This window comes from Rhizopus delemar, genomic scaffold (genome assembly GCF_000149305.1).
Source record: "Rhizopus delemar RA 99-880 supercont3.1 genomic scaffold, whole genome shotgun sequence".
NCBI lineage: Eukaryota > Fungi > Mucoromycota > Mucoromycetes > Mucorales > Rhizopodaceae > Rhizopus > Rhizopus delemar.
Window position 1 is genome coordinate 5,618,476 of NW_027137827.1, and position 20,883 is coordinate 5,639,358.

General features: G+C 33.2%; 9 protein-coding genes across 9 annotated transcripts; 5 read left to right on the plus strand and 4 right to left on the minus strand.

Moving 5' to 3' along the window:
* Positions 1-1,675: 1,675 nt before the first annotated feature.
* RO3G_02183 (uncharacterized protein) lies at positions 1,676-2,357 on the plus strand (the record flags this gene model as incomplete). Its single annotated transcript, XM_067656774.1, has 2 exons — positions 1,676-1,812; positions 2,117-2,357. The coding sequence occupies 2 exons, from the start codon at positions 1,676-1,678 to the stop codon at positions 2,355-2,357; spliced, it is 378 nt and encodes a 125-aa protein (XP_067512875.1).
* Positions 2,358-3,612: 1,255 nt separating this feature from the next.
* On the plus strand, positions 3,613-4,714 carry RO3G_02184 (uncharacterized protein; the record flags this gene model as incomplete). Its single annotated transcript, XM_067656775.1, has 2 exons — positions 3,613-4,617; positions 4,676-4,714. 2 exons carry the CDS (start codon positions 3,613-3,615, stop codon positions 4,712-4,714), a joined length of 1,044 nt encoding a protein of 347 aa, XP_067512876.1.
* Positions 4,715-5,091: 377 nt separating this feature from the next.
* RO3G_02185 (uncharacterized protein) lies at positions 5,092-6,361 on the minus strand (the record flags this gene model as incomplete). Its single annotated transcript, XM_067656776.1, has 3 exons — positions 5,092-5,783; positions 5,861-6,161; positions 6,227-6,361. 3 exons carry the CDS (start codon positions 6,359-6,361, stop codon positions 5,092-5,094), a joined length of 1,128 nt encoding a protein of 375 aa, XP_067512877.1.
* Positions 6,362-7,564: 1,203 nt separating this feature from the next.
* Positions 7,565-8,859, plus strand: RO3G_02186 (uncharacterized protein; the record flags this gene model as incomplete). The annotated part of the gene is made up of 5 exons (XM_067656777.1): positions 7,565-7,580; positions 7,641-7,916; positions 7,975-8,532; positions 8,594-8,638; positions 8,687-8,859. 5 exons carry the CDS (start codon positions 7,565-7,567, stop codon positions 8,857-8,859), a joined length of 1,068 nt encoding a protein of 355 aa, XP_067512878.1.
* Positions 8,860-9,492: 633 nt separating this feature from the next.
* RO3G_02187 (uncharacterized protein) lies at positions 9,493-11,105 on the plus strand (the record flags this gene model as incomplete). The annotated part of the gene is made up of 5 exons (XM_067656778.1): positions 9,493-9,598; positions 9,663-9,744; positions 9,800-9,873; positions 9,931-10,551; positions 10,660-11,105. The coding sequence occupies 5 exons, from the start codon at positions 9,493-9,495 to the stop codon at positions 11,103-11,105; spliced, it is 1,329 nt and encodes a 442-aa protein (XP_067512879.1).
* Positions 11,106-11,359: 254 nt separating this feature from the next.
* On the minus strand, positions 11,360-11,630 carry RO3G_02188 (uncharacterized protein; the record flags this gene model as incomplete). The annotated part of the gene is made up of 3 exons (XM_067656779.1): positions 11,360-11,388; positions 11,418-11,523; positions 11,586-11,630. The coding sequence occupies 3 exons, from the start codon at positions 11,628-11,630 to the stop codon at positions 11,360-11,362; spliced, it is 180 nt and encodes a 59-aa protein (XP_067512880.1).
* Positions 11,631-12,857: 1,227 nt separating this feature from the next.
* Positions 12,858-13,851, minus strand: RO3G_02189 (uncharacterized protein; the record flags this gene model as incomplete). Its single annotated transcript, XM_067656780.1, has 4 exons — positions 12,858-13,003; positions 13,095-13,197; positions 13,480-13,623; positions 13,675-13,851. 4 exons carry the CDS (start codon positions 13,849-13,851, stop codon positions 12,858-12,860), a joined length of 570 nt encoding a protein of 189 aa, XP_067512881.1.
* Positions 13,852-14,321: 470 nt separating this feature from the next.
* On the minus strand, positions 14,322-14,955 carry RO3G_02190 (uncharacterized protein; the record flags this gene model as incomplete). Its single annotated transcript, XM_067656781.1, has 4 exons — positions 14,322-14,590; positions 14,638-14,719; positions 14,772-14,831; positions 14,881-14,955. The coding sequence occupies 4 exons, from the start codon at positions 14,953-14,955 to the stop codon at positions 14,322-14,324; spliced, it is 486 nt and encodes a 161-aa protein (XP_067512882.1).
* Positions 14,956-18,552: 3,597 nt separating this feature from the next.
* Positions 18,553-19,149, plus strand: RO3G_02191 (uncharacterized protein; the record flags this gene model as incomplete). Its single annotated transcript, XM_067656782.1, has 2 exons — positions 18,553-18,895; positions 19,136-19,149. The coding sequence occupies 2 exons, from the start codon at positions 18,553-18,555 to the stop codon at positions 19,147-19,149; spliced, it is 357 nt and encodes a 118-aa protein (XP_067512883.1).
* Positions 19,150-20,883: the final 1,734 nt, after the last annotated feature.

Below are 20,883 nucleotides of genomic sequence, written 5' to 3' on the forward strand. Positions count from 1 at the left end.
ACACGAATAATCCTAATGCAGCTAAAGTAATAGGGCTTTAATTTATTTTGATGTGATTTAATATGGAGTTCAATGATAAAAGTGTATCTTTTCTTCAAGGATAAACCCATAATTATCTTCTTTTTTTTTCATAGTGATAACCGAAAAAGAAGAGAACTCTTTCATTAACAGAATCAAAACTAACAACATAAAGCGTTGAATTTAAACGGCCCTAGTTGTAGCATATGCTTGCACAGTCTCTATTGTAGAATTAACAATTTTTATACCTAATCTTATGTGTTTTCTCATGCTCTCTTCATATCTCAATGGTACAATCCTATATTGATTGATTTATCAAAGGCTTTGCGAATAGTGAATACCTTATTATGGCTTCAATCAATCATTATCTTTTTAACTGGAAGATGACTGCCAACAGTGATCTTTTCTTTTTTAACTCACTGTAAGTTTCATAAAGACACCAATTAACGTGTCATTAACCTCACTTTGTCTTCAAAACAAAAACGATGCTTCACGATTAAGCTGAAGATGAACCATCTTTTTATGGTAAGAAACTTGTTTATGATGAATGTATTAATACCATTAATTTTGAATTTGTTCATTTTGCTACTTGACTTATTGTCAAAAGGAGAGAAGAGAACTATGCGAATTTTTTTTAAAAGAAAGCAGAAGCAGAAGCAGAAACGAAAACGAAAACGAAAGCACGAAAAGACATGTATAAATGCTGCTGAAAAATGGGGACTATTTAAACTTCTCATCAGTGATAAACTCCCATGATCACAAATTAGCTCTTGACAATCATGTTGAAAGTTTTATGGTATACCACTACAAACTCAAACGGATTGATGTATTAAAGATTTAAACGTTCAAGCATTGATAAAAAGTTTTAATAAAATAAGCTTGATAGGCCATATTTGGCGTTTTATTTACTACTTTTATAGAATATGTATTGTATCAATGATGACTCTTTAATAAGAAGAAGTATCAACTAAAATAACAAAATCCAATCCAATGTCAGGAATATTGCTCATTTTTCACGTAATTGAAATAGCGTGCAAAATAATGTTATTCAAATCAGTGAGTAATTCCCCAGAATAAAACATAATCTATGACAGACATACAAAAGAACAAATGAAATTTTTCATAATCATAATTAGAGATAACACTTGCTAAAGTACCCGAAGATTAGAAAAATGCTTACAATAGAAGATATCAAGCCACTCACTCAATAAGATATAAATGTCTGTCTTCTATGAGAATAATATTTACTTTAACTTAAACTGAAATAAAGATCAGTCTCAAAAATTGTTCAAACTGCTTATTTTTTTTTTTTACCTTTTTCTTAATTACCTTAACCATTATACAACAAAAGGCAATTAAACTATTTTGGTGGAGATGGAATTAAGCAATGGAAACCTAAAAGCAAGATAAAAATATTCGCTGTATTACTCGAGGAAGCCTATCTTACATGTATATTTTCACATAATTACTGATAGCAGATGTAGACATCACATCTTGTCTTGAAGACTATAGAAGAAAAAATAACAAAATAGCTAAAACAGCAAACAATCTTAGTGATATGCGAATTCTGTACGTGTCTAGAAGCATAATGATTCTAGTCTTTTTGTAAACTAATTTTTTTAAATATCGCTCTTTGTCGTTTATCTTTCCCATAAATATGGATGAATACAATTGCATAACAAAAATTGTAGATTCAAAAGAAGTAAAAGCAGCAGTACACGAATTTGCACACAACGATTTTAGGTTCAAAAGGGTATCTGCAGAAGCTGTCATTTTTGCAAAGACATATCAGATGTGAGCGTGGGCAAAATGCTTTTAAAAAAACTCTAATGGCTTTAACAGTGAATGAATGTTTCATTTGAACCGTAAAATGATATCGACAAAGCAATTAAATGTTGTTGCCTTCACTTCAAACAGAACAACTATTTTATTCAAAGCAATTCTGAATCGAGCTTTATCAACAACCATTTGATTCCTTTCTTTAAGCTCATATTTGTAACCAACCCTGAAAAGAATCTTACTTGGGCAATGTGTATACATATTTCTTCTCCAAAATCTACTTTTATTTGGATTTACTAATCTTTATTTGGTACAACAGAATTGATGGAGTTGAAGAAAACAGTTCAAAGCCAGATTGGAAGTTAGGTTATAAATATAAAGGAAAAGATATATTTGTCTTTATCGTGGAAGTAAAGCGTCCAGGCAAACAAAGTGTTTACCAAGCTGATGATACTCGCGTCAAACTAGTGAAACAAATGAAAGGAAACACCGATAATCAAATTGATCTTGGAGTAGAAACCTCTACTTCTTTTGGTTTGTTATCAGAAGGTGATTCTTAATCTCTTGTTGAGGTATTCACGTAAGATAGTCAAAGGTTATAATTTCAGGATATTCCTACTCATTGTTTAGAATGATGATAAAAGAAGATGGTATATATACCAGTTATGTCGAAGAAATTCTGGTTGGTAGAAGAATTGGCAAATGCTGTAAAAGTTTCTGCTGTAGTAGAAAGCACCTCTTTTTTTTTGTGAAGGTTGTCAACGCAAAAATAAGTACAAACTTAACATTAATATCTCTTGCAGGAAGGGCCTTCAGAGAATAATAAGTTAAAAAACAGGAATAGATCAAAACCATTTCGCAAGTTCAAAAAAACTTTTCTCTGTGCAGTTTAAAAAGTACTGGTTTGTAGGTTTAAACATTTTTTACTTGTCATAAGATGCTTTCTTCAACAGAAAAAAAAAAAAAAAAAAAAGCAGAGGGCGTCTAACATTCTCTTGCTGCTGAAAACGATACAAACAGCACTAGGTTAGTGGGAATTTGAGTGGATGAATAGAGTGTTAGGCAAGTTGAAAAGAGCAAGTGAGTGGTGTCTATTGAGCGTGAAGCGTGCAATGTAATTGTATTCCTTATAAGACTATTCAAAGTTTTATGCAGCATTCCATCAATGTTTTTCCAAGTGTTTAGCACCTAAAGCTGAATTTTATTTTTCGCCAAAGCCCACACTATGAATTTCGTAATGTGCAATTTGGCTAAGCGGAAGTTGTAGATTAAGGTTTTTGCATATTCATCAAGGATTACCGAGCCGGACATAAACATTCAAACGCATAAATAAAAAAATAATGCTTTTTCTTTTTTTATTTTTCTTAGATTTATAAAAAAAAAAAAAAGGCATCAACAAACACCACTCATTACCTTGTAATGACGTCGTATATCTCTTTAGTTATTGCCTACCTAATAGGCGGTTTGACTTTGATACCCATTACGATTCTTGTGCTATTTTTATTCAACAAGACAACTTCAACTAAACTCATTCCGTCAGATAAGTTGGAAAACTATAAAGACGAATCGCTAATCAACAGTCCTTTTTACAAAGTTGGCTGGCTCCAAGTCACACAAAATGCAAACCAATCACTGGAAAAAGACAATGCTTTGTTTGGAGGTATCGTTAAATCATATCTCAACCAAGAACAACAAAAGAAGCAACAGCAACATAATTATTTTGCAGTCTTAAAATTCAGCACATTGTTTTTGTACGACTCTGATTTGCAGCAGGACTGTCAAGAAGTGATTCGCGTCAATCAATATACGGTCCAAATGCATCCAGCTGGACTCAAGGACCATGAATTTTTTTCAAAAAGAAATTGGATTCATCTAAGGCGAAAATCACTAGATGTATCGGATTATTACCTCAATTGCAGCCGCTGCGTAGATAAGGAGGACTGGTACATGACCCTCATCCGTGCGAGCCAACTTGAGCTTCCGAAAATTAACAATTCCACTCAGTTTGATCAAGCAGCGATGAATCATTTAATATCTACTGTCCACAGTGATCCAAGTCAGTTTGAACTTCAGTGGCTCAATGCACTTCTCGGTCGTCTCTTTTTGGGAATTTACAAGACAGAGCGAACGCGTAATTTCTTTTATCAAAAAATTCTAACGAAGGTAGCCAAATTGAATGCACGCCGACCACCCTTTCTGGAACAGATCACGGTTCGTTCGGTCGATGGAGGACACGGAGCACCTTATATCACTCAGCCACGTCTAGTAAGGTTAAGTCCGGGAGGAGAATACACATGTGAGATGCATATGCTTTATGAAGGCTGCTTCCGTGTCGAGCTCGAGACGGTCCTCAAATGGACTTATTCAGATCGACTACCACCAATCCGCATTGATCTCGTTCTTGCTATCACGCTCAAGTCAATTGAGGGCAAGATGATGGTAAAAATTAAGGAACCACCAAGCAATCGGGCTTGGTATGGATTTCATAAAAGTCCCAAGATGGATTGGATCATTGAACCTGTTGTATGGGAAAAACGTATTGGCTACTCTGTTGTCAGTAAGGCTATTAAATCCAAGATAGAAGAAATATTTAGAGAAACACTTGAGTTACCCAATATGGATGATATCGTCTTTTTCGCCACAGATGGTATGGGCGGTCTGTTTGACAAACAAGATAATTATGAGTCCTTACCAGAGCTTTATTCAGCCCCCTCTGTCTCGGTTGTTTCTAACGACCGTTTCCCCTTACTATCCACAAGCAACTCGCTTGCAGTACCCAAGAGGCGTTGGTTTAATCGAAATCAAGGTGGTTCTGGTCAAGTAACGACAACGGTAACTAAAGTAGATGTATCTCAGCCAGTTCTATCTTCTATTGCAGCCGATACACCTTCTCAGCAAACCCTTCGCTCGCTCATGACCGCCACCAAAAAAAGCGGCGCAGTTAAAAAGAACAAGTCTTCACTTCGCTACAATAATAACTTGATGGCGCGTGTAGATCATAATCAGATTGACGATACCATATCTGCCAAGAAGCCTTCATCTCTCATGTCAGTCGATGCTTTGCATTCGGTTCGTCTGAGCAAGAAGATGCTCATGGAAAAACCTTCTAGACTACGTTCGAAATCATTACCTAGCACAGGACTACTAGAAATCAATGTGATACAAGACGATAACATAAAAGGAAAAGAATAAACTATTTATTTCATGACAGAAAAAAAAAAGCACAAATGTGTGTAAATGCATATATGTATGTGAGTGATTGTGTGTTACAAGTTGTACAAGAATGAAAAAAATCTATACATTAACAGAAGGATAAGCAGCTTCAGCGGTTTGTTCGATTGTTTCCACATGTGTATCCTTTGACTTAGAAGGAATAAAACCAGATGTCTTTTTAGCATGAACCAATTCTGATGCAACTTGCATAAAGTCATCTACAGCTTGGGCTGTAATTTGGTAATGAAGGGCAATGCGAGCAGTTGTACCAGGGCTACTAAAGATTTTGATATTTTTTACTTTTAATCCCTCTGCTAATTCAGCAATGGTTAATCCCGTCTTTGATGTATCAATAAAAAGCATGTTGGTCTCAAGTGGTAAGAGCAATTTGATACCCAATGATTCCAAATGATCTCCAAGTTTACGAGCTAATGCGTGAGTCTCGGGCATGGTAGGGACAATGGTTTCGATACAGTGGCGAGCAACACGAGCCAGCATACCTGCTTGACGCCATCCACCACCCATCAATTTACGAAGGTGACGGGCACGTTCGATGAGCTCCTTGGGACCTGTAAGCATGGAGCCAATAGGGGCACCAGCACCTTTAGACAAACAGATGGAGACCGTATCAAAGTATTGACCGTACTCGCTAAGTGGCACACCAGTTGCTTGACTGGCATTCCATAACCGAGCACCATCAAGATGCATTTTACAGTTATTAGCACGAGCAACGTCATGAATTTTTGTGGATTTCATCAATGGGCATGATAGTACTGTTCATTGTATTTTCGAGAGATATGACTATAACATTATGATGAGTAAAATAAAATAAAATAAAATAAAAAGTTACCTTTGGTGGGTGCACCACATAAAGTATCCTTATTAATGCGGCTTTCAACTTCTTGAGCAGTCATATAAGTACCTTTTGCAAAGACAGGAGTAACATTAGCTTGAGAGTGATAGGCAATACCACCACATTCATAATTAAAAACATGGGAGCGAGAATCACACAAAACAGAGTGAGGAGGTTGAAATAAAAGACATCGAAGACCTAATTGATTAGACAAAGTGCCACTTGTACAGAATAAAGCGGCTTCATGTCCAAGCAATTGAGCCACATAATCTTCCAAAGCCTTACAGTCATCATCAGTCTATTAAAAATGATGTCAATACCATAGTTGAGTTAAATAGACGCTAACAAAAAAAATTTTCTTACTTGGTAAACATCATCACCGCGAGTGGCTGCTTTCATGATTTCAAACATCTCATCCGTTGGAACAGTAGCCGTATCACTTATAAGGTCGTAAATGAATGGTTTTTTATCGGTTACACTGTTGATAGATGGAGACATTTTTTCTGCCAAAAAAAAAAAAAGGAGAGAGAAAGAAAGGGGGAGCGGAAGACCTAATGGGCTCTTTTTAATAGCGTGACTCATATTTTCGATTGAAGCTTGGTTCTCATTGCTGCCAGCTAGTTTTTTTTTAAGAATATAACCAATTACCGTTGGATTAACTAAAACCGAAAAAGTTTGAGATTGAAAAGAATGAAAAAGTCTTTACTGTAACTCAGCGTAATAATTACCAATTATTGGTTATAGAAGTTAAATAAAATGACATCGAAAATTAATTAGGGTAACAATCATCGAATCAAAATATGATACATCATCGGCTTGAATAAATAAGAACAAAGTATATAAAGAATGTAAGTCAGGTTTGCTATTAAAATCTTTCGCAATTGTTTGCCTTAAACTTTTATTTCAAAAGATAAATTGTTTGTTTCGTTGTCAATAGAGGAGTTGTTCTGATTTCGAGTATTCTTTCAAGTATTTAATATTATGACAAACCCAGTTTTGATATTTGAATGAATCAAACATATTTTTATGATAAAATTGATTGCAATAAAGATATTAAAGTGTTTTAGTACAATTTGCATTCTAATCACTTCGTTTGTCCTAATAAAGAAAACTACGTGAAGCACAAACCGGCTTTTGTTTGAGTGTTAAGTCAAGTTTATTGAAGTAGATCTATTAAAGCGAAAAATAAGTAGCGAATAATAAAGAAACCTACGGATGATTAGTAATAAATGTCATGCTTTATGTCAATCTTGTAATAAACTCTGCTTTTTAATCCGTTTAATGGTCAATTACATTTTTTTTCTTTGTTTAATAAGGCTTAATGTGAGCAGCAGTAAATAAAGAGGATTCAGGTTTAAACTGAATTGACGTCAATGATAAAAAAAGACTACTTGTCAATTATTTATCGATCAAATGACTTATTTGCAGAAAACCGTTTTATGCATTTTATTATAATTAAAAAATAAAGAAAAATCAAGCAACTACCAAGTACATATTTCACTTGATTGGCAAAGATATTTTTTCCCTGTTTTCTTGTTGACAAACTGCTTCTTTTTTTCATTATTTCTTTTTTTTTTTTTTTTTTTTTTTGAAATCTGTTGATGATAGACTAAAGAAATAGAGTCACACGGCTTTTTAATTTAAGTGCAATCTGTTACGTTTTTATTATTGTAATCGCTCTTATTTTTATACCAAAAAATTATGCTTCACAAAAACTGTACAAACAAAACTTCACCTATTCAAAAAGAACAATGTAAATACCTGTGCTCACATAAAGGCCGACCAATAAACGTCAGCCGGTCTTTTCCTTTACCACCTGAAATACTTTCCCTCATCTTGCACCATGCAAAAGATTCGCAATCTACAATTTACTCAGCGTCACTTGTCTGCAGACAATGGCTCCGCTGTGCAGCTCCTGTTTTATATATGCGCCCTAAAATACACAACACCTACGGTTGGGCAACTTTCTTACTTACTTTAACACGATCCACAGGTACTTTTGCCTATGGAAACCTTGTACGTTCCATTAATCTTTCAAACGATCACCCACTTGGTAAGTTTTCTTGTGAAGAAAAAAAAAATTGAAATTTTAGCTGAGACTTTTTAATTAGTAAATCAAAAAGACCAATTTGTTGCCCAAATCGAGACACCAAGACTTTGCATAGATGAACATCAATCACCAATTACAGTATCAACTTCTTCATTACTACAAATGGCAAATAAATGTCAACATATTACCACAATTAACCTCTCACGTACAGTCATACTTCACGACAAACTGATTGCTGAGACAGGAGAATACCTTTCAACCCTCCAGTGCCGTTATGTACGACCTGGCCTAACTCAAATTGATATACCGATGGAGGAAGTGATCAAGGCGATCGGGCATAGTTGTCAGCAGTTAGAAACACTCGAGATTCGACAGACTCGGTGGGTAACAGCCGAAATAATCTGGTTGTTTGTCTATTATTGTCCTCAACTAAAAAGATTAGATGCTAGACGATCACCTAATTGTTCTGTAAAAAAATTAGCAACTTTTGAATTAGTCGCTTATGACTCTCAACTAACTGAAAATCATTCCACGGAAAACATATTTGAAGAAAGCTCAGACTCAGAAGATTATTTCGGCGATCATATTCAAGTTATTGCTGGTGATATAGTAGAACCAGGTGAAAGAGTGTAAAAAAAAGACCCTGAAAAAATACTAATTTTTTTTTTTTTTTACAATAGCTCGATCTTCAACACATTTAGATGTAATCAATCTAAGACGAATAGGTACGATGATGTATATCTTACTCAGTTTATATTCTAAAACATATTTAGTTGAAGCAGAATCATTTGTTGAAAATTTTTTAATAAATGAATCTTTAGCAGAAGAAAACAGAGTGCAAGAAATGATGGAAGGAAGATCGCTAAAGGAAATAGTTCGTTCCATATTGATAAATGCAAGAAATGCTGGATCGGACGATTTAGCCTGGTTAGATGCATATATTTAACCTTTTCTTTCCAGTTTGTGTGTGGTGTGTGTATCCTTGTGCAAATAAATATGGCATTAAATAACCTTTCGTTTATTCTTTTGTGTTCCTATGGAAACGTATCTTACTTGCACCACAACTAATTTTACCAAAAGAGTCGAAAAAAGAAGATTTATAAATGTGATTTTGTGTTACAAAATGTAACAATGGAAACGGATTTTCGGAACCTTTTTCTCAAATCTATCGGACGATAAAATTAAAGAACCAAGCTAAATAATGTTTGTCCGATTCATTTCACATATTATCCTTTTAAGCCGTTACACACAATATTATCAACCAAAGTCGTCTACTCGTAGGCTTTCTTTATTTACTTGATATAAAATTTAACCTATATATATGTTGTTGTTTTTTGCTCTATCAATCTGGTTTGTTCTGCTTTTTTTTTCGCTTTTAAAACGAGTTACAATTATATTGAATAATCGGTTAAATAAACAGCCTTCTGGAAACAGAAAACATTTTAGGCGGTATAAATTTTCAATTGAAGCACATGTATTGCTTTTATTCCTCTTCCCATTTCACTCCTTCCCAGAACCAATGCAGCTGTCCAAAGAAAGTGAATCAACACTAAGGTCTTCATATGATGAGCAAAATGAAATGACCTTAACACTTGAAGGCACCACAGAAAAACTACCTACCGTTCATACAGAAAAGTATGACGTTGAACAAGGCGAACTGGAAACTGTGGATCGAGTGAACACAAGTAAACAATCAAATATAGACATGGCAATAGAGAACTTTGTGTTTGCTAATAGCAAACTATGTAGATGTCACAATAGCTAGTATGATTGAATTACCAGAACCAGACAGCACTTTTTATGAGACAATTCCGGATGGAGGATACGGATGGTAATTTAATATTTATATAAATTCAGTCTGATGCCTTTGAATTATTAATACACAGCCAAAAAATTAGGGTCATTGCTGCCTGTGGTTTCCTATCCAATTTCATCATGTTTGGCATCTCTGCTGTTTGGGGTAAGTAGTTATTCTTTAAAAGGAATAGCTTACTTAAAGTTCTTTTACCCCATTTAGGTGTCTTTTCTAATGCCTACGCCACTAGTACACTTGAAGGCAAATCAACTACATTAGAGCTGATGGGTGTAGGCTCACTCATGGTGGTCATGCTTAATTTATTTTCTCCTGTTGGGTCCCTTTGTATTCGTCTTGGTATCAAAACAACCATGGGTATTGGCACATTTTTGATGGCACTCGGTATGATTATGGGCGGTTTCAGCACAGAAGTCTGGCACCTCTATGTCACACTAGGACTTGTCTTTGGTTTCGGTTCTTCGCTTGTTTACATGTCCATTGTTTCTGTTATCCCTCAATGGTTCAGCGCACGTCGTGGCACGGCCATGGGCCTGAGTTCAGCTGGTTCTGGATTTGGCGGATTGGCAATCAGCCCTATGGTAACTTCCTTGGTTGAAAAATATGGGCTACCTTGGGCACATCGTATCATTGGGCTCATGGCATTCGGTATCTGTGCTATTGCTTCCTGCTTAATTCGTACGCGTCTCCCGCCTGGTGCTGAAAAGCAGCCGATGAAATCCCCTATTAAACTTTCCATGCTGAAAAACTTTAATTTTGTTATCATGCTGGCTGGTGTAGTGATTGCTCTCTTTGGCTATCTTATACCTCTGTTTTATTTACCTAGTAAGTTTACTCTTTTTTTTTTTTTTTTTTTTACTTACTGATTTTCATAACAAACAGCTTATGCACGATCATATGGTGTCAGTTCCCAGCAATCTTCTAATCTTGTAGGTGTGGCATGCGCCATGAACGCCATGGGACGCCTTATCCTCGGCTATTTTGCTGATCATATTGGTCGTTTGAACATGTTTATGATAGCTTCTACCTTTTCTGGTCTATTTTGTATGCTTCTCTGGCCATTTGCCAAAACATACGAGACCATGATGGCCTTTGCCGTTTTGTTTGGATTCACCTGTGGCATTTACTATACCCTGGCTGCTCCTATTACAGCCTCTGTTGTTGGAATCGAAAACATCTCATCTGGTCTTTCAATCTTATTTGTCATCAGCTCTGCTGCTGCTGTTGGTCCACCTATTTCCTCCGCTATTCAAATGGCTACACCTGATAATGGATATATTGGTATACAAATGTTTTCAGGCGCTGTATATATATTTGGTTCCTTAATCTGTTTGATTCTCAAGATCAAGATGACAGGTTCCTTGATTTCTATCATGTAGAAAAGAATTCATGGCTTTCCTAGACATAAATCAACCAAATTGTTTATAAAGCTTAAAGAATTACAGTTTTTGTATATAGTAAATGACCAGTTTATATATCCAACAAGAGTTATAAAAATGGTATTTAGAATAATTCTTATATATAACAACAACCTAGCGATCTCAAGGTTGGTCTATAATTATTATTTAGCAAATAATTTAAGGTCAAAGACAAGATGGAAACAACTCACTTCCATATTTCTAATTTTATTATGTCAGTATTTGGTATAACACAAGCTTGAATCTAATAAAAGTATAGATAGTTTAACTTACTGTTATCAAGAGTTTCGCGGTATGCCTGATAACTCTTCAAATCTAAAAGCTTTTTCGCTTCTTGTTCGTGCATCCTTTGATTTGCACCTGGCTTCTTCCAGTGGTGCTATTCGATTTCCGCAATTTCGTACAAGTCTTTTGAAACATTCTTAAGCCCAATGGATTCACCTTCAGAAATTTCATCGAAGACAATGAAACAATGCCTGTACTCATCTGGTACGCCGTAAGAGGTAATCATAGCGCTGCAGAGGGAAAAAGCTATCCGCAACATAAAAATCATTGTGCGCAATTTTTTTTTTTTAATTTTTAAAAATTATTTATAAACTACATTTGAGCGCGGGGTGTTTATCACATTTGTTTGCCCGGACTAGTTCAATATGAAGTAAAGTAAAGTGAGGTCGAAAAATTCGGGATCAAGGGTAAAAAAAAAGGTCAATAGTACAGTATCTGGAACATGACAGCCTCCTTAATGCTTTAAGAGCCAATCTAGAAGGCACTGGTCATATGAAGCTTGATACAAGTATCTATATGGTGGTAAAGATGATCCAATTCAAATAGGATTGAACATATGGTTCCCTAGTATTCTAGCACCATATTATCCCTATGATATTATCATAAATCTTTCATAAATGCTTTCCTTGAATTTCTTTCCGTTCATTATTGATAAGTCCCCTGACAACATCTGTATTATTTTTAAGATGGATAAATAAAGCGTGATCATCATTTATCTTTAATAGCAGCAAAACAGCAGTAGAATTATTCATATAAATTGCAGTCCAAATTTCTACCATGAAACGAACAAGTTACCAATTGTTAATGGTTTCAATTGCTAACACAATATGTGCATAACATTATTTTTTAAGACACAAAAACAATAAAACAATTTCATTACTTTAAAAATATTTAAATATGAGTTTTATTAAGACATGTGGCGTATGTGAATTTCAAGAGTTCAAATAGTAAAAGAGAGACAAAAGTATAAATCCACTTTGATTGTTTAACTATGTTTATTACAGAAACTATATCCTAGAATATCGAGAGGAATTCATCTATTACTGATTATGAATTAGAATATACAAAATATCTAGATTTGAATTGATAAAAATTGCCCAATGGTTATCATCATATTATAGAGAGAGTAGTAAATGCTTGTATCACTACTTTACTAATACAACAAGTATAGATAACAGATGTTGTTTTAACGTGGGAAAGATGAAAAATATCTTTGTACTGAGTAATGATATTTTATTGTTCTTAATGAGATTACATGCTAGATCACCACAAGACAATCTACAAAGTAGTTGCTTGAATTTAAAATTATATTTTTAGTGTCGGATGGGAATATCTGTGATTCTAGCCCCAAGTATTTCAGTATCTCGAAGCTTTTGACGTTTTTATTGGGCTTTGACAAGTGCCCAAAATTGCTGAATGGGATCCAACTCAGATGAATAAAGGGGAAGATAAAACGCACTTATAGTCTATATTCCTGCATTTAATCATATCTGCTATTCCATTTGATGCGTGCATGGATGCATTGTCCATAATGGGATAAAACCATTTAAGGCTGTCGTATTTGTCCACAATATCTAATGTATCTTGTGTAAATCTTATATGGCCTATGTTTGTACCTTTTGGTTCACCATTTCTGGGGTTGTTATCTGGTGTCTTTCTCTTTACCTCCTTGAATTTTTCTGATTTTTGGCGGTAAGTTAGGTACACGAATATTCAAGCTCGCAACACCAATGGATGAAATTACACCTATAACCGAATGTGATCTTGTCTTTGTCAAAAGTCTAGTAACTGCTGCATCTTTCCCTTCAAGGGCCGATGCTCTGCTTAATTTCATATTAATATCGAGGCCAGACTCACCAATAAAAACGCATTTTTTTTTAAAAAAAAAAGTCCATATCGGTTTGGTTCTATTCGAGTACCCATTGAAGTTTGTCTTCAGTATCTCGCGCTTCGAGCCAAAATGCAGCTCTTTTTATGGAAAGATTGCGCTCATTTTTGATAAATTCATATACTCTTGATTTCTTTATCTCAAGACCAAAAGCTTATTTACTAGTTCCTCGCCAACATCTTGGATTGTAGCTTGGTTGTTTTCATTAAAAAAATTGATAGGGTTCTCCTTATGTTCATCCTGTAATGCTGCTTTGAACCTATTTTCACGGTTTGCTCCCTTTTCAAGGACGAAATTGCCAGAATCCTTTCGATAGTTATTCCATTAATAACAAGCTGTATTCTTTTTCACGCCTACCTTGGAGGTTGTAGCTCTAATTGGCCTTAATTGCTGCAGTTTATAATGAAAAAGCATTTGTCTTGCTACGATATCATGATCTTTGTATCTACTTGGATGTGCCTGAACTGTTTTCATAGGAATATCCGTCGTTTCATCTACTCGATCGTCCTCGGTGATGGGCGGACTTGGATTCATTTCAAGGTACATATATAGATTCATTAGTTGCTTTATAGTATGAGGATATCCTTTGTCATATGCAGTATTCATAGCTTCAATACCACTCTCATCCTGTATAATTCTGCGATCATTCTCATTTAAAATACTGATTTCAACATTTTTTAATCCACAAATCAGTTGAAAAGAATTGCGAAATTAAGTCCAAATTTTGGGCTAATTTATTTTTCCAAAGACATAAAATAGCTTACAAAATCCTCAAATTGGTAGTGGAACGACTGTAAATATTGTTTATTGTATATCAAGCATGAAGAGAATATATCATGCGCCTATCTGTTATACAAAGGGAAGAAAGAAATGTAAATAGAAAAAGCAAATAATCGACGCAATTCTTTTCCCTCCAATAAATCAAAGGTGGATTATAAGTTTGGTTTGTTCTTCTTTCTTTTTTCCTCATGTGTAGAGTCAGTCATGTGGAAAACAAAATCTTCTTAATTGATACAGTCAGAATTTGCAATCAGAGCTTGTCTTTCATATTTTTCTTTTTCTACAGCAGTCAGTTGATTCCAACATTCGTGTGCTAATCCTAGTATATCCTCATTACAGTCAGAATCAAGTTGAATTTCATTCACAAATTTGTCAAATGGTGTAATTGGTTTTGTTGTTGTTGTCAGCTTTTTTCTTAAATAATAGCGTCTAAATTCTTCTTGATGATTGTGAAGTGGAATGATGTTACAATCATTAGGTGAATAAGGTCGATCTGTAGTAAATTAGCAAAAATTATTATTATTTATTATAATTTCCAACCTATTTCATGATAACCGTAATTGATAATAATAGGTGTTGATACAGGAATACCTCTTGCTGTTGCAATAGCTCTTTGAAGTAACTAAAATGATATAAGCATCCTACCCATGTTATTTAACAAAAAAATTACCTACTCGTCTATGTCCTCTTTTAACATTTAATGATATTAAATCAGATTCTGTTATATCCAACAGCTGTTATAATATTAGTATAAATTTTGCGCAGTAGTCAACCATAACTTACACATAATATTCTATCAAACCCTTCATCAATAAATGTTTCATAATATCGTGATAACTTGTAGATATCAAGGAACATTTCTACTTGCTTCCTTCCTTCGAAGCTACATTGTTGAAAAAAGGAATCACACGAATCATCATAAAAGCTCGTTTCTGTAATTTAATTTTTTTGTATTTGCATAAAAATAAAGGCTAAATTTCAAACTTTTTTTTTACTCACCTCTTTTTTAAGTTGTACTTTTTTTATATAAATTTGGGATTTATGTATTAATACCAAAGAATACAAAAAAGAAATAGGGAAAAATTTCTAAATCACATTAGCCTTTTCTAGTTATATTCTACCCAATGATTTTAATTCTTTTAGCTCTAATATGATTGAAAGCGTAAACCAATAATGTTTGTTTGATTTCTTTCACTGTTATCTCAGTTTATCTGAAATCATATACTTTAAATCCGATAGGCATTCTTTGCATATACTTGAATTAGCATGAACATGAAGGAAATTTCTGAAGACATGTTTTCTTCTGTTCAGAATCAAGCATTTAACTATTTTACTTTAATTGTATGAGTGATGAACTGATAAAAAAACAAAGGCAAACTAAGCATTCAATCCAATCATTTCTTTATTTAGTATACCCATTTTTATTTTCCCGTTCCTCTCCAGTCACTTCACTCGTTGCTTTGCTTAAATTAGAAATGTAATCCCCATTGTAATCGGTTATGTAATTCAAAACAGAATATTCTATACTTTAAATCGGATCAAAATTCAATAAAATATCAAATATCTTTTGTACAGCAAAGAGACAATGCATATGATTGGTAATTGGCTTATTTCTTTCTTTGTTAACTATTTCCCTATTTTTAATTCATATGTTATTCATATAAGAATACAAGCAGCATAGATAACAAACAACTCATTGGTTTACATAGATTAATTTCTATTTATTATATTAGGACTAGATTGACGTACTTCATTCATTCAAATACGCTTGGCTTTCTTTTTCGTCTTCTGTAGTCTACCTCTTTCTTTTCATTTATTTACAATAAGGCAAAATATGCTTTTGTTTGATTTTTACTCTTGATGGTCTTTATCAACGTACATCTGTGCGTACATACGCCCAAGCATCAGACTCGCTATTGTAACTTTTTTTTTTTTCGATATCGAACATTTCTTTTCTGGCATCTTTTAAAATAAGCTAATTCTTTTTATCTGTTTAAATCCATTAACGTCATCTTTTTTCTCTCTCTCTCTCTCTCTCTTTTTTTTTTTTTTTTTTTTTTTTTTTTTTTTTTTTTTTGTTACTGTATATATTTTGTTTAAATGATGTAAAAATTAAAATGAATATGTTTGAATAGGAATCATAAACTAATTGAACTTAAAGTGGCATATGACTGAGGTTCAAATGAAATGCTGATATCAGTGACATGCTCCTGAGTTCATCCATTTACACATATTTATCTGACGTTAAGGAGCACTATAATATAAGGCATCAAAGAATAGCCAATTTGTGCATGTACATGTATTCTTTGTACCTATTTCATGTCATCATTCTACTTGAATCATGCCCTTTCCGGACCAAGCCTTATGTTTGCCTGCAATTACCTTTCGATACTTAAACAAAATACACTATTGTTCTTTCGTAAATAATTTAAAATTATATTCAGAGTTCTGCACCGTGGAAAAAAATGATATAAAAATTTCTATTTTGGAAACGGAAAGGATTTTTGAATCCATTTCTCTTAGGTTAGGAAAAGAAGAAAGGAGTACATAATAGGAGATACTAGCTTTGAAAAAACAATATTTCAGAGAAAATACTGTTTAGAAGATTAAATAGAAAGAATGATTAATTTCATTTGACTCATTTATAAACGAAAAAATATTACATTACATTTATATCCAAAGAGGTCCCTATAAATGCATTTGCTGTCATTTTAAGAAGAAGAAAAAAATAAAATACTATTATGTCAGCGGATTATAAGGCTATTGATAAGTGTAAAGAGACGCAAGCATATTTCAAATAAAAGAGATTACAAGTCCTATAGAGCTGCTCATTAAAGCTCATTAATCAGCGATTATACAACAAACAAAATAAAGTAACGGAATAAAATGTTACTAGCATTTAGTCATGTTTTGACTTTATGTGTACCTTGCTGTGCTTCTTGGGAGCTTCCAGATTTTGAGTAGTAGAGCTCAAGCAAATATTTTAAATAGAGAAATGAAGTGGAGCGAGATGTAAATACTGCATATTTTCTTGCTTAATTTCAACATAGTCCACTGAAACCAATAAGTAACAGCGGATGCGATATGCACGATACAAACCTATCCTCTTCCTCCTTTTCTTTTGGCTATTTATTTGATAACACAAATAAAAAAAGCTTTATGCATATCAAATACCACTTGATGAGAAATGCTAAAAGAAAAAATAATGATTCACATAATTTTTTTTTAAAAAAAACAAGAGCCAAAGATTCAGTCTTTAAGAGATTTTTTGGGTTTTATACTTGACCATCCTTAATGCCCTATCAGTCTTAAAGAATAAAAGCCTAGACTTAGGACTTTATATTTAGCTTTATTCAAGTTTGAGGTTTCCCGTTATGTGGATTTATCATTTAACTAATGAGGCAATTGAACAAAACATAGGTGTTTCTATTGCGCTTTTTTTTAGTCATACTAGTATGAAACACATCGACTTTTATTCTGCTATAAAGGAAGAGTATTTAAGTGAAGGGAAAGAGACAGAGAAATCGCCATTCTTTCCAGCCTCTCTCTCTCTCTCTCTCTCACACACACATTTCTTCTATTCCCCATTTTGATTTCCTTCTCTCTTAAAAATTTAAATAAATGGATTGATTTTTTTTTTAAAAATATCAAGCATCTAAGCACAGCATAGAAAACAGCTTGTTCAAGTTTTTATTTATGCAATAAATAATCACTATTGTAGATGTGTTTTTTTTAATCGAATACTGCTATATTTATCAACAATAACTTTTTTAAAAAAACTAGAAACTTTGCTGTCAAATTTACATGGGATTTTCAGTGTAAAAATAGCTCTTTTGTAAGAAAAAAAAGTCGTTTTCATTATAAAAGTTTTTAATGTTTTCCAATATCAAAAAGGAGAGGTTTATTTCAAAAGGTAAGGTTCATGAAACACATACACAGAAAGAATCCAGATGCAGATGAATTATCTTTAAAGGGTAAGTAAGAGAGGAGTAGAAAAAAGAGAGAGAGGGGAAGGCCTATTTATGTTAAGGGAAAAAAAGCCTCTCCCCCTTTTCTCCTCCCTTCCTCTCTATCTCTCTTTCTCTTTTTATTCTATTTTCTTTCCCTTTTTTTTTTTTTTTTTTTTTTTTTTTTTTTTTTTTTTTTTCAGTATCTCCTATATGTCTTTTTGCTCGTGTTTTTATGAAATTGACGTTTAGTCTCTTTTTTTTTTTAGCTTTTGCATGAAAGTCTGAATAATTCTAAATCGGGCTCCCTTTTTTTGTGTGTGTTTATAACAAAGGCTTGAGATAATTTTACTTTATCGTTTAAAAGAAGAGAGTTTGTTCACTTAAAATAGAATCATAAAGTTAGTTCCCCTTATAATTTAATTATTTTTTTATTATTGTTTTCATATAAAAAAAAAGAAAGACTTTATCCTTTCGATTTCTTCCTTCTTTTCTACACATTCGTATCATGTCTATTCAATCGGGTTTTCAAGATGATCAAAACAATTCTATATTAAAATTCATGAATCCAAACATGAAAGAGCAAAGACGGTTCAGCTACACAAGTATGTTATCCGATCCATGTTACCTTCCTGTATCTGGTACCTCATCACCTAGTGAACATAGCACACCTTCGCCTTCTCAACCCATGATCCATTCTACTATTGCTCCATTCATAGATCCAATTTACGTTGATATAAATCAGCAAAAGAATATTTTGAATGGACAAAGTCTCTTAATGAACTTTCAACAACAACCTCATCCTTATTATGATCTCGAAAATCCCACCAACAATAGTCAAAATGACAATAGTAATAATCACTTGATATTTAACAATAATAACAACAATCGCTATTCACCGGTATCTCCGCCTTTGACATTAAAAGAAGATTATTCGATAGAAAAAAAATCGGTTCGGTCAAGGGGACGTCGAGTGTCCAACATACCTGGACCTGGTACGCGTATGTTTATTTGTAAAGCAGAAGGTTGTGGAAAAGTATTTAAACGTTCAGAGCATCTTAAGAGACACATAAGATCTATTCATACACTAGAAAAACGTAACTAAATCATGCCATCCTATACTTTTACTCATCTTATTTTATTTAGCATTCGAATGCCCTTATCAAAACTGCCATAAGCGATTTTCAAGATCAGACAATTTGAATCAGCATATTAGAATTCATCGTCATACAACAACGAATAAAGAAAATAATGGAAAAAAGACGTCGAAATGTAAACACTATAACAATCATTTTAATACAACTCACAGTGCGTATTCAAATTTTATTTAATTTCTTATGCTTCACATAATAAAACCTTTTTTTTATATGCTTTTTTATAATTTGTTTATTATTAATAAAAAACTATGCTTTTTATACACAGTTTAAACTTGGATGATGCCGTTTTTCAGTTAGACATATATTATGCAGACTGTACATAAAAAAGGGTCTTTTTTTATGATAACATACACATCATAGCCTTATTCAAAGTGATTTTAACATTTATAGTAACCCTTGTCAATGCTTCCCCTCTCTCTTTCTCTCCTCTTTTCTCTCCTGTTTTTATATAAAGACATAAACATTCTTTTTCTCCTATAAACTTATCATGTCAAATCCTTATAGCATAAACACTGTGAAAGTGATGTGTTTTATTAAACAAAATCCAAAGTACATTATCAATTCATAAGCACATCTTCCCCCTTTTGAAGAACAATTTCAAGTTGTATGTCTTTCAATAGCAAGAGCATGTTTACTCAGCTAAAGAATTGAAAGCAATATTTTTACATGAATGAAAAAATGACATGCACACCATAATTCCTCAATGGCACAATGTAAGACATTATCAGCGTTTTGTGTTGCAGAATCACAAGAATGTTAATTATTAAAGACTCCCGTTTATCCCATGTTTGTATTATTGCTTCAACTTCAATAATTTAAGCAGGAATCTATCTTGATCAAGCAGCTTTCCACATAAAGTATCTTTTACAGTGCCCCTTTTGGTTTCAAAATAAAAAACTATTAAAAGCAGCTCACATAAACACTCTCTTTATTATTGCCTTTGCCGAAGAAGATGAAATAACTACAAGAGTAGGTAATCCGCTTTTATGTACTTCATATTGTTTCAACATAACATTTTTACACAAAGATACAAAATGAACAAAAAAGGATTGAGATTAAAAGTACATTAGACTATGACACAAAAGAAGATTGTGTATACATTGAGATAATTCTCCGCTTTCTAAAAGACGCTGATTAACCTATTTTTCCGTACCATCAATCTGGTGTTGACATAAATAGGAAAGAAGTAGGCTGTTCATTCAATTGACTTTGATAAAATCACTGCCTATATTAATATCAAAAAGAAGGAGAAAGAGCAATGCAGTTAAAACGATGCTAAAGAAATAATGATTCTAATTGAACTAGTTTACTGATTGGCGTACATTTTTTTATTTTATTTTTTCCTACTAAAATAAAAAAAAAACTAACAAGTGTAAAATTATTATTGTTTAATATACTTTATAGCTTGATATTTCTGACTTTATAACCAACAGCCAAGTCTGTTGCCCTTGTTTTTAAGTATTTGTAAATTTGCTTCAATCATAATTTTATTTTTACCGTTTTTGTGCTAGTAAAATAAATGCACGTGTCAGTGACATTCATGTGAATTATATCCTCTTTATTAATGAATTCAACTTCAAAAGAAGAAGAAAAAAAAATCAAGGAACACTGAACAGCTTCAGTCATCATTAGATAAAAGTGGTGGGTATATCATTTATTCATTCTGTTGTTTTATGGTTCGT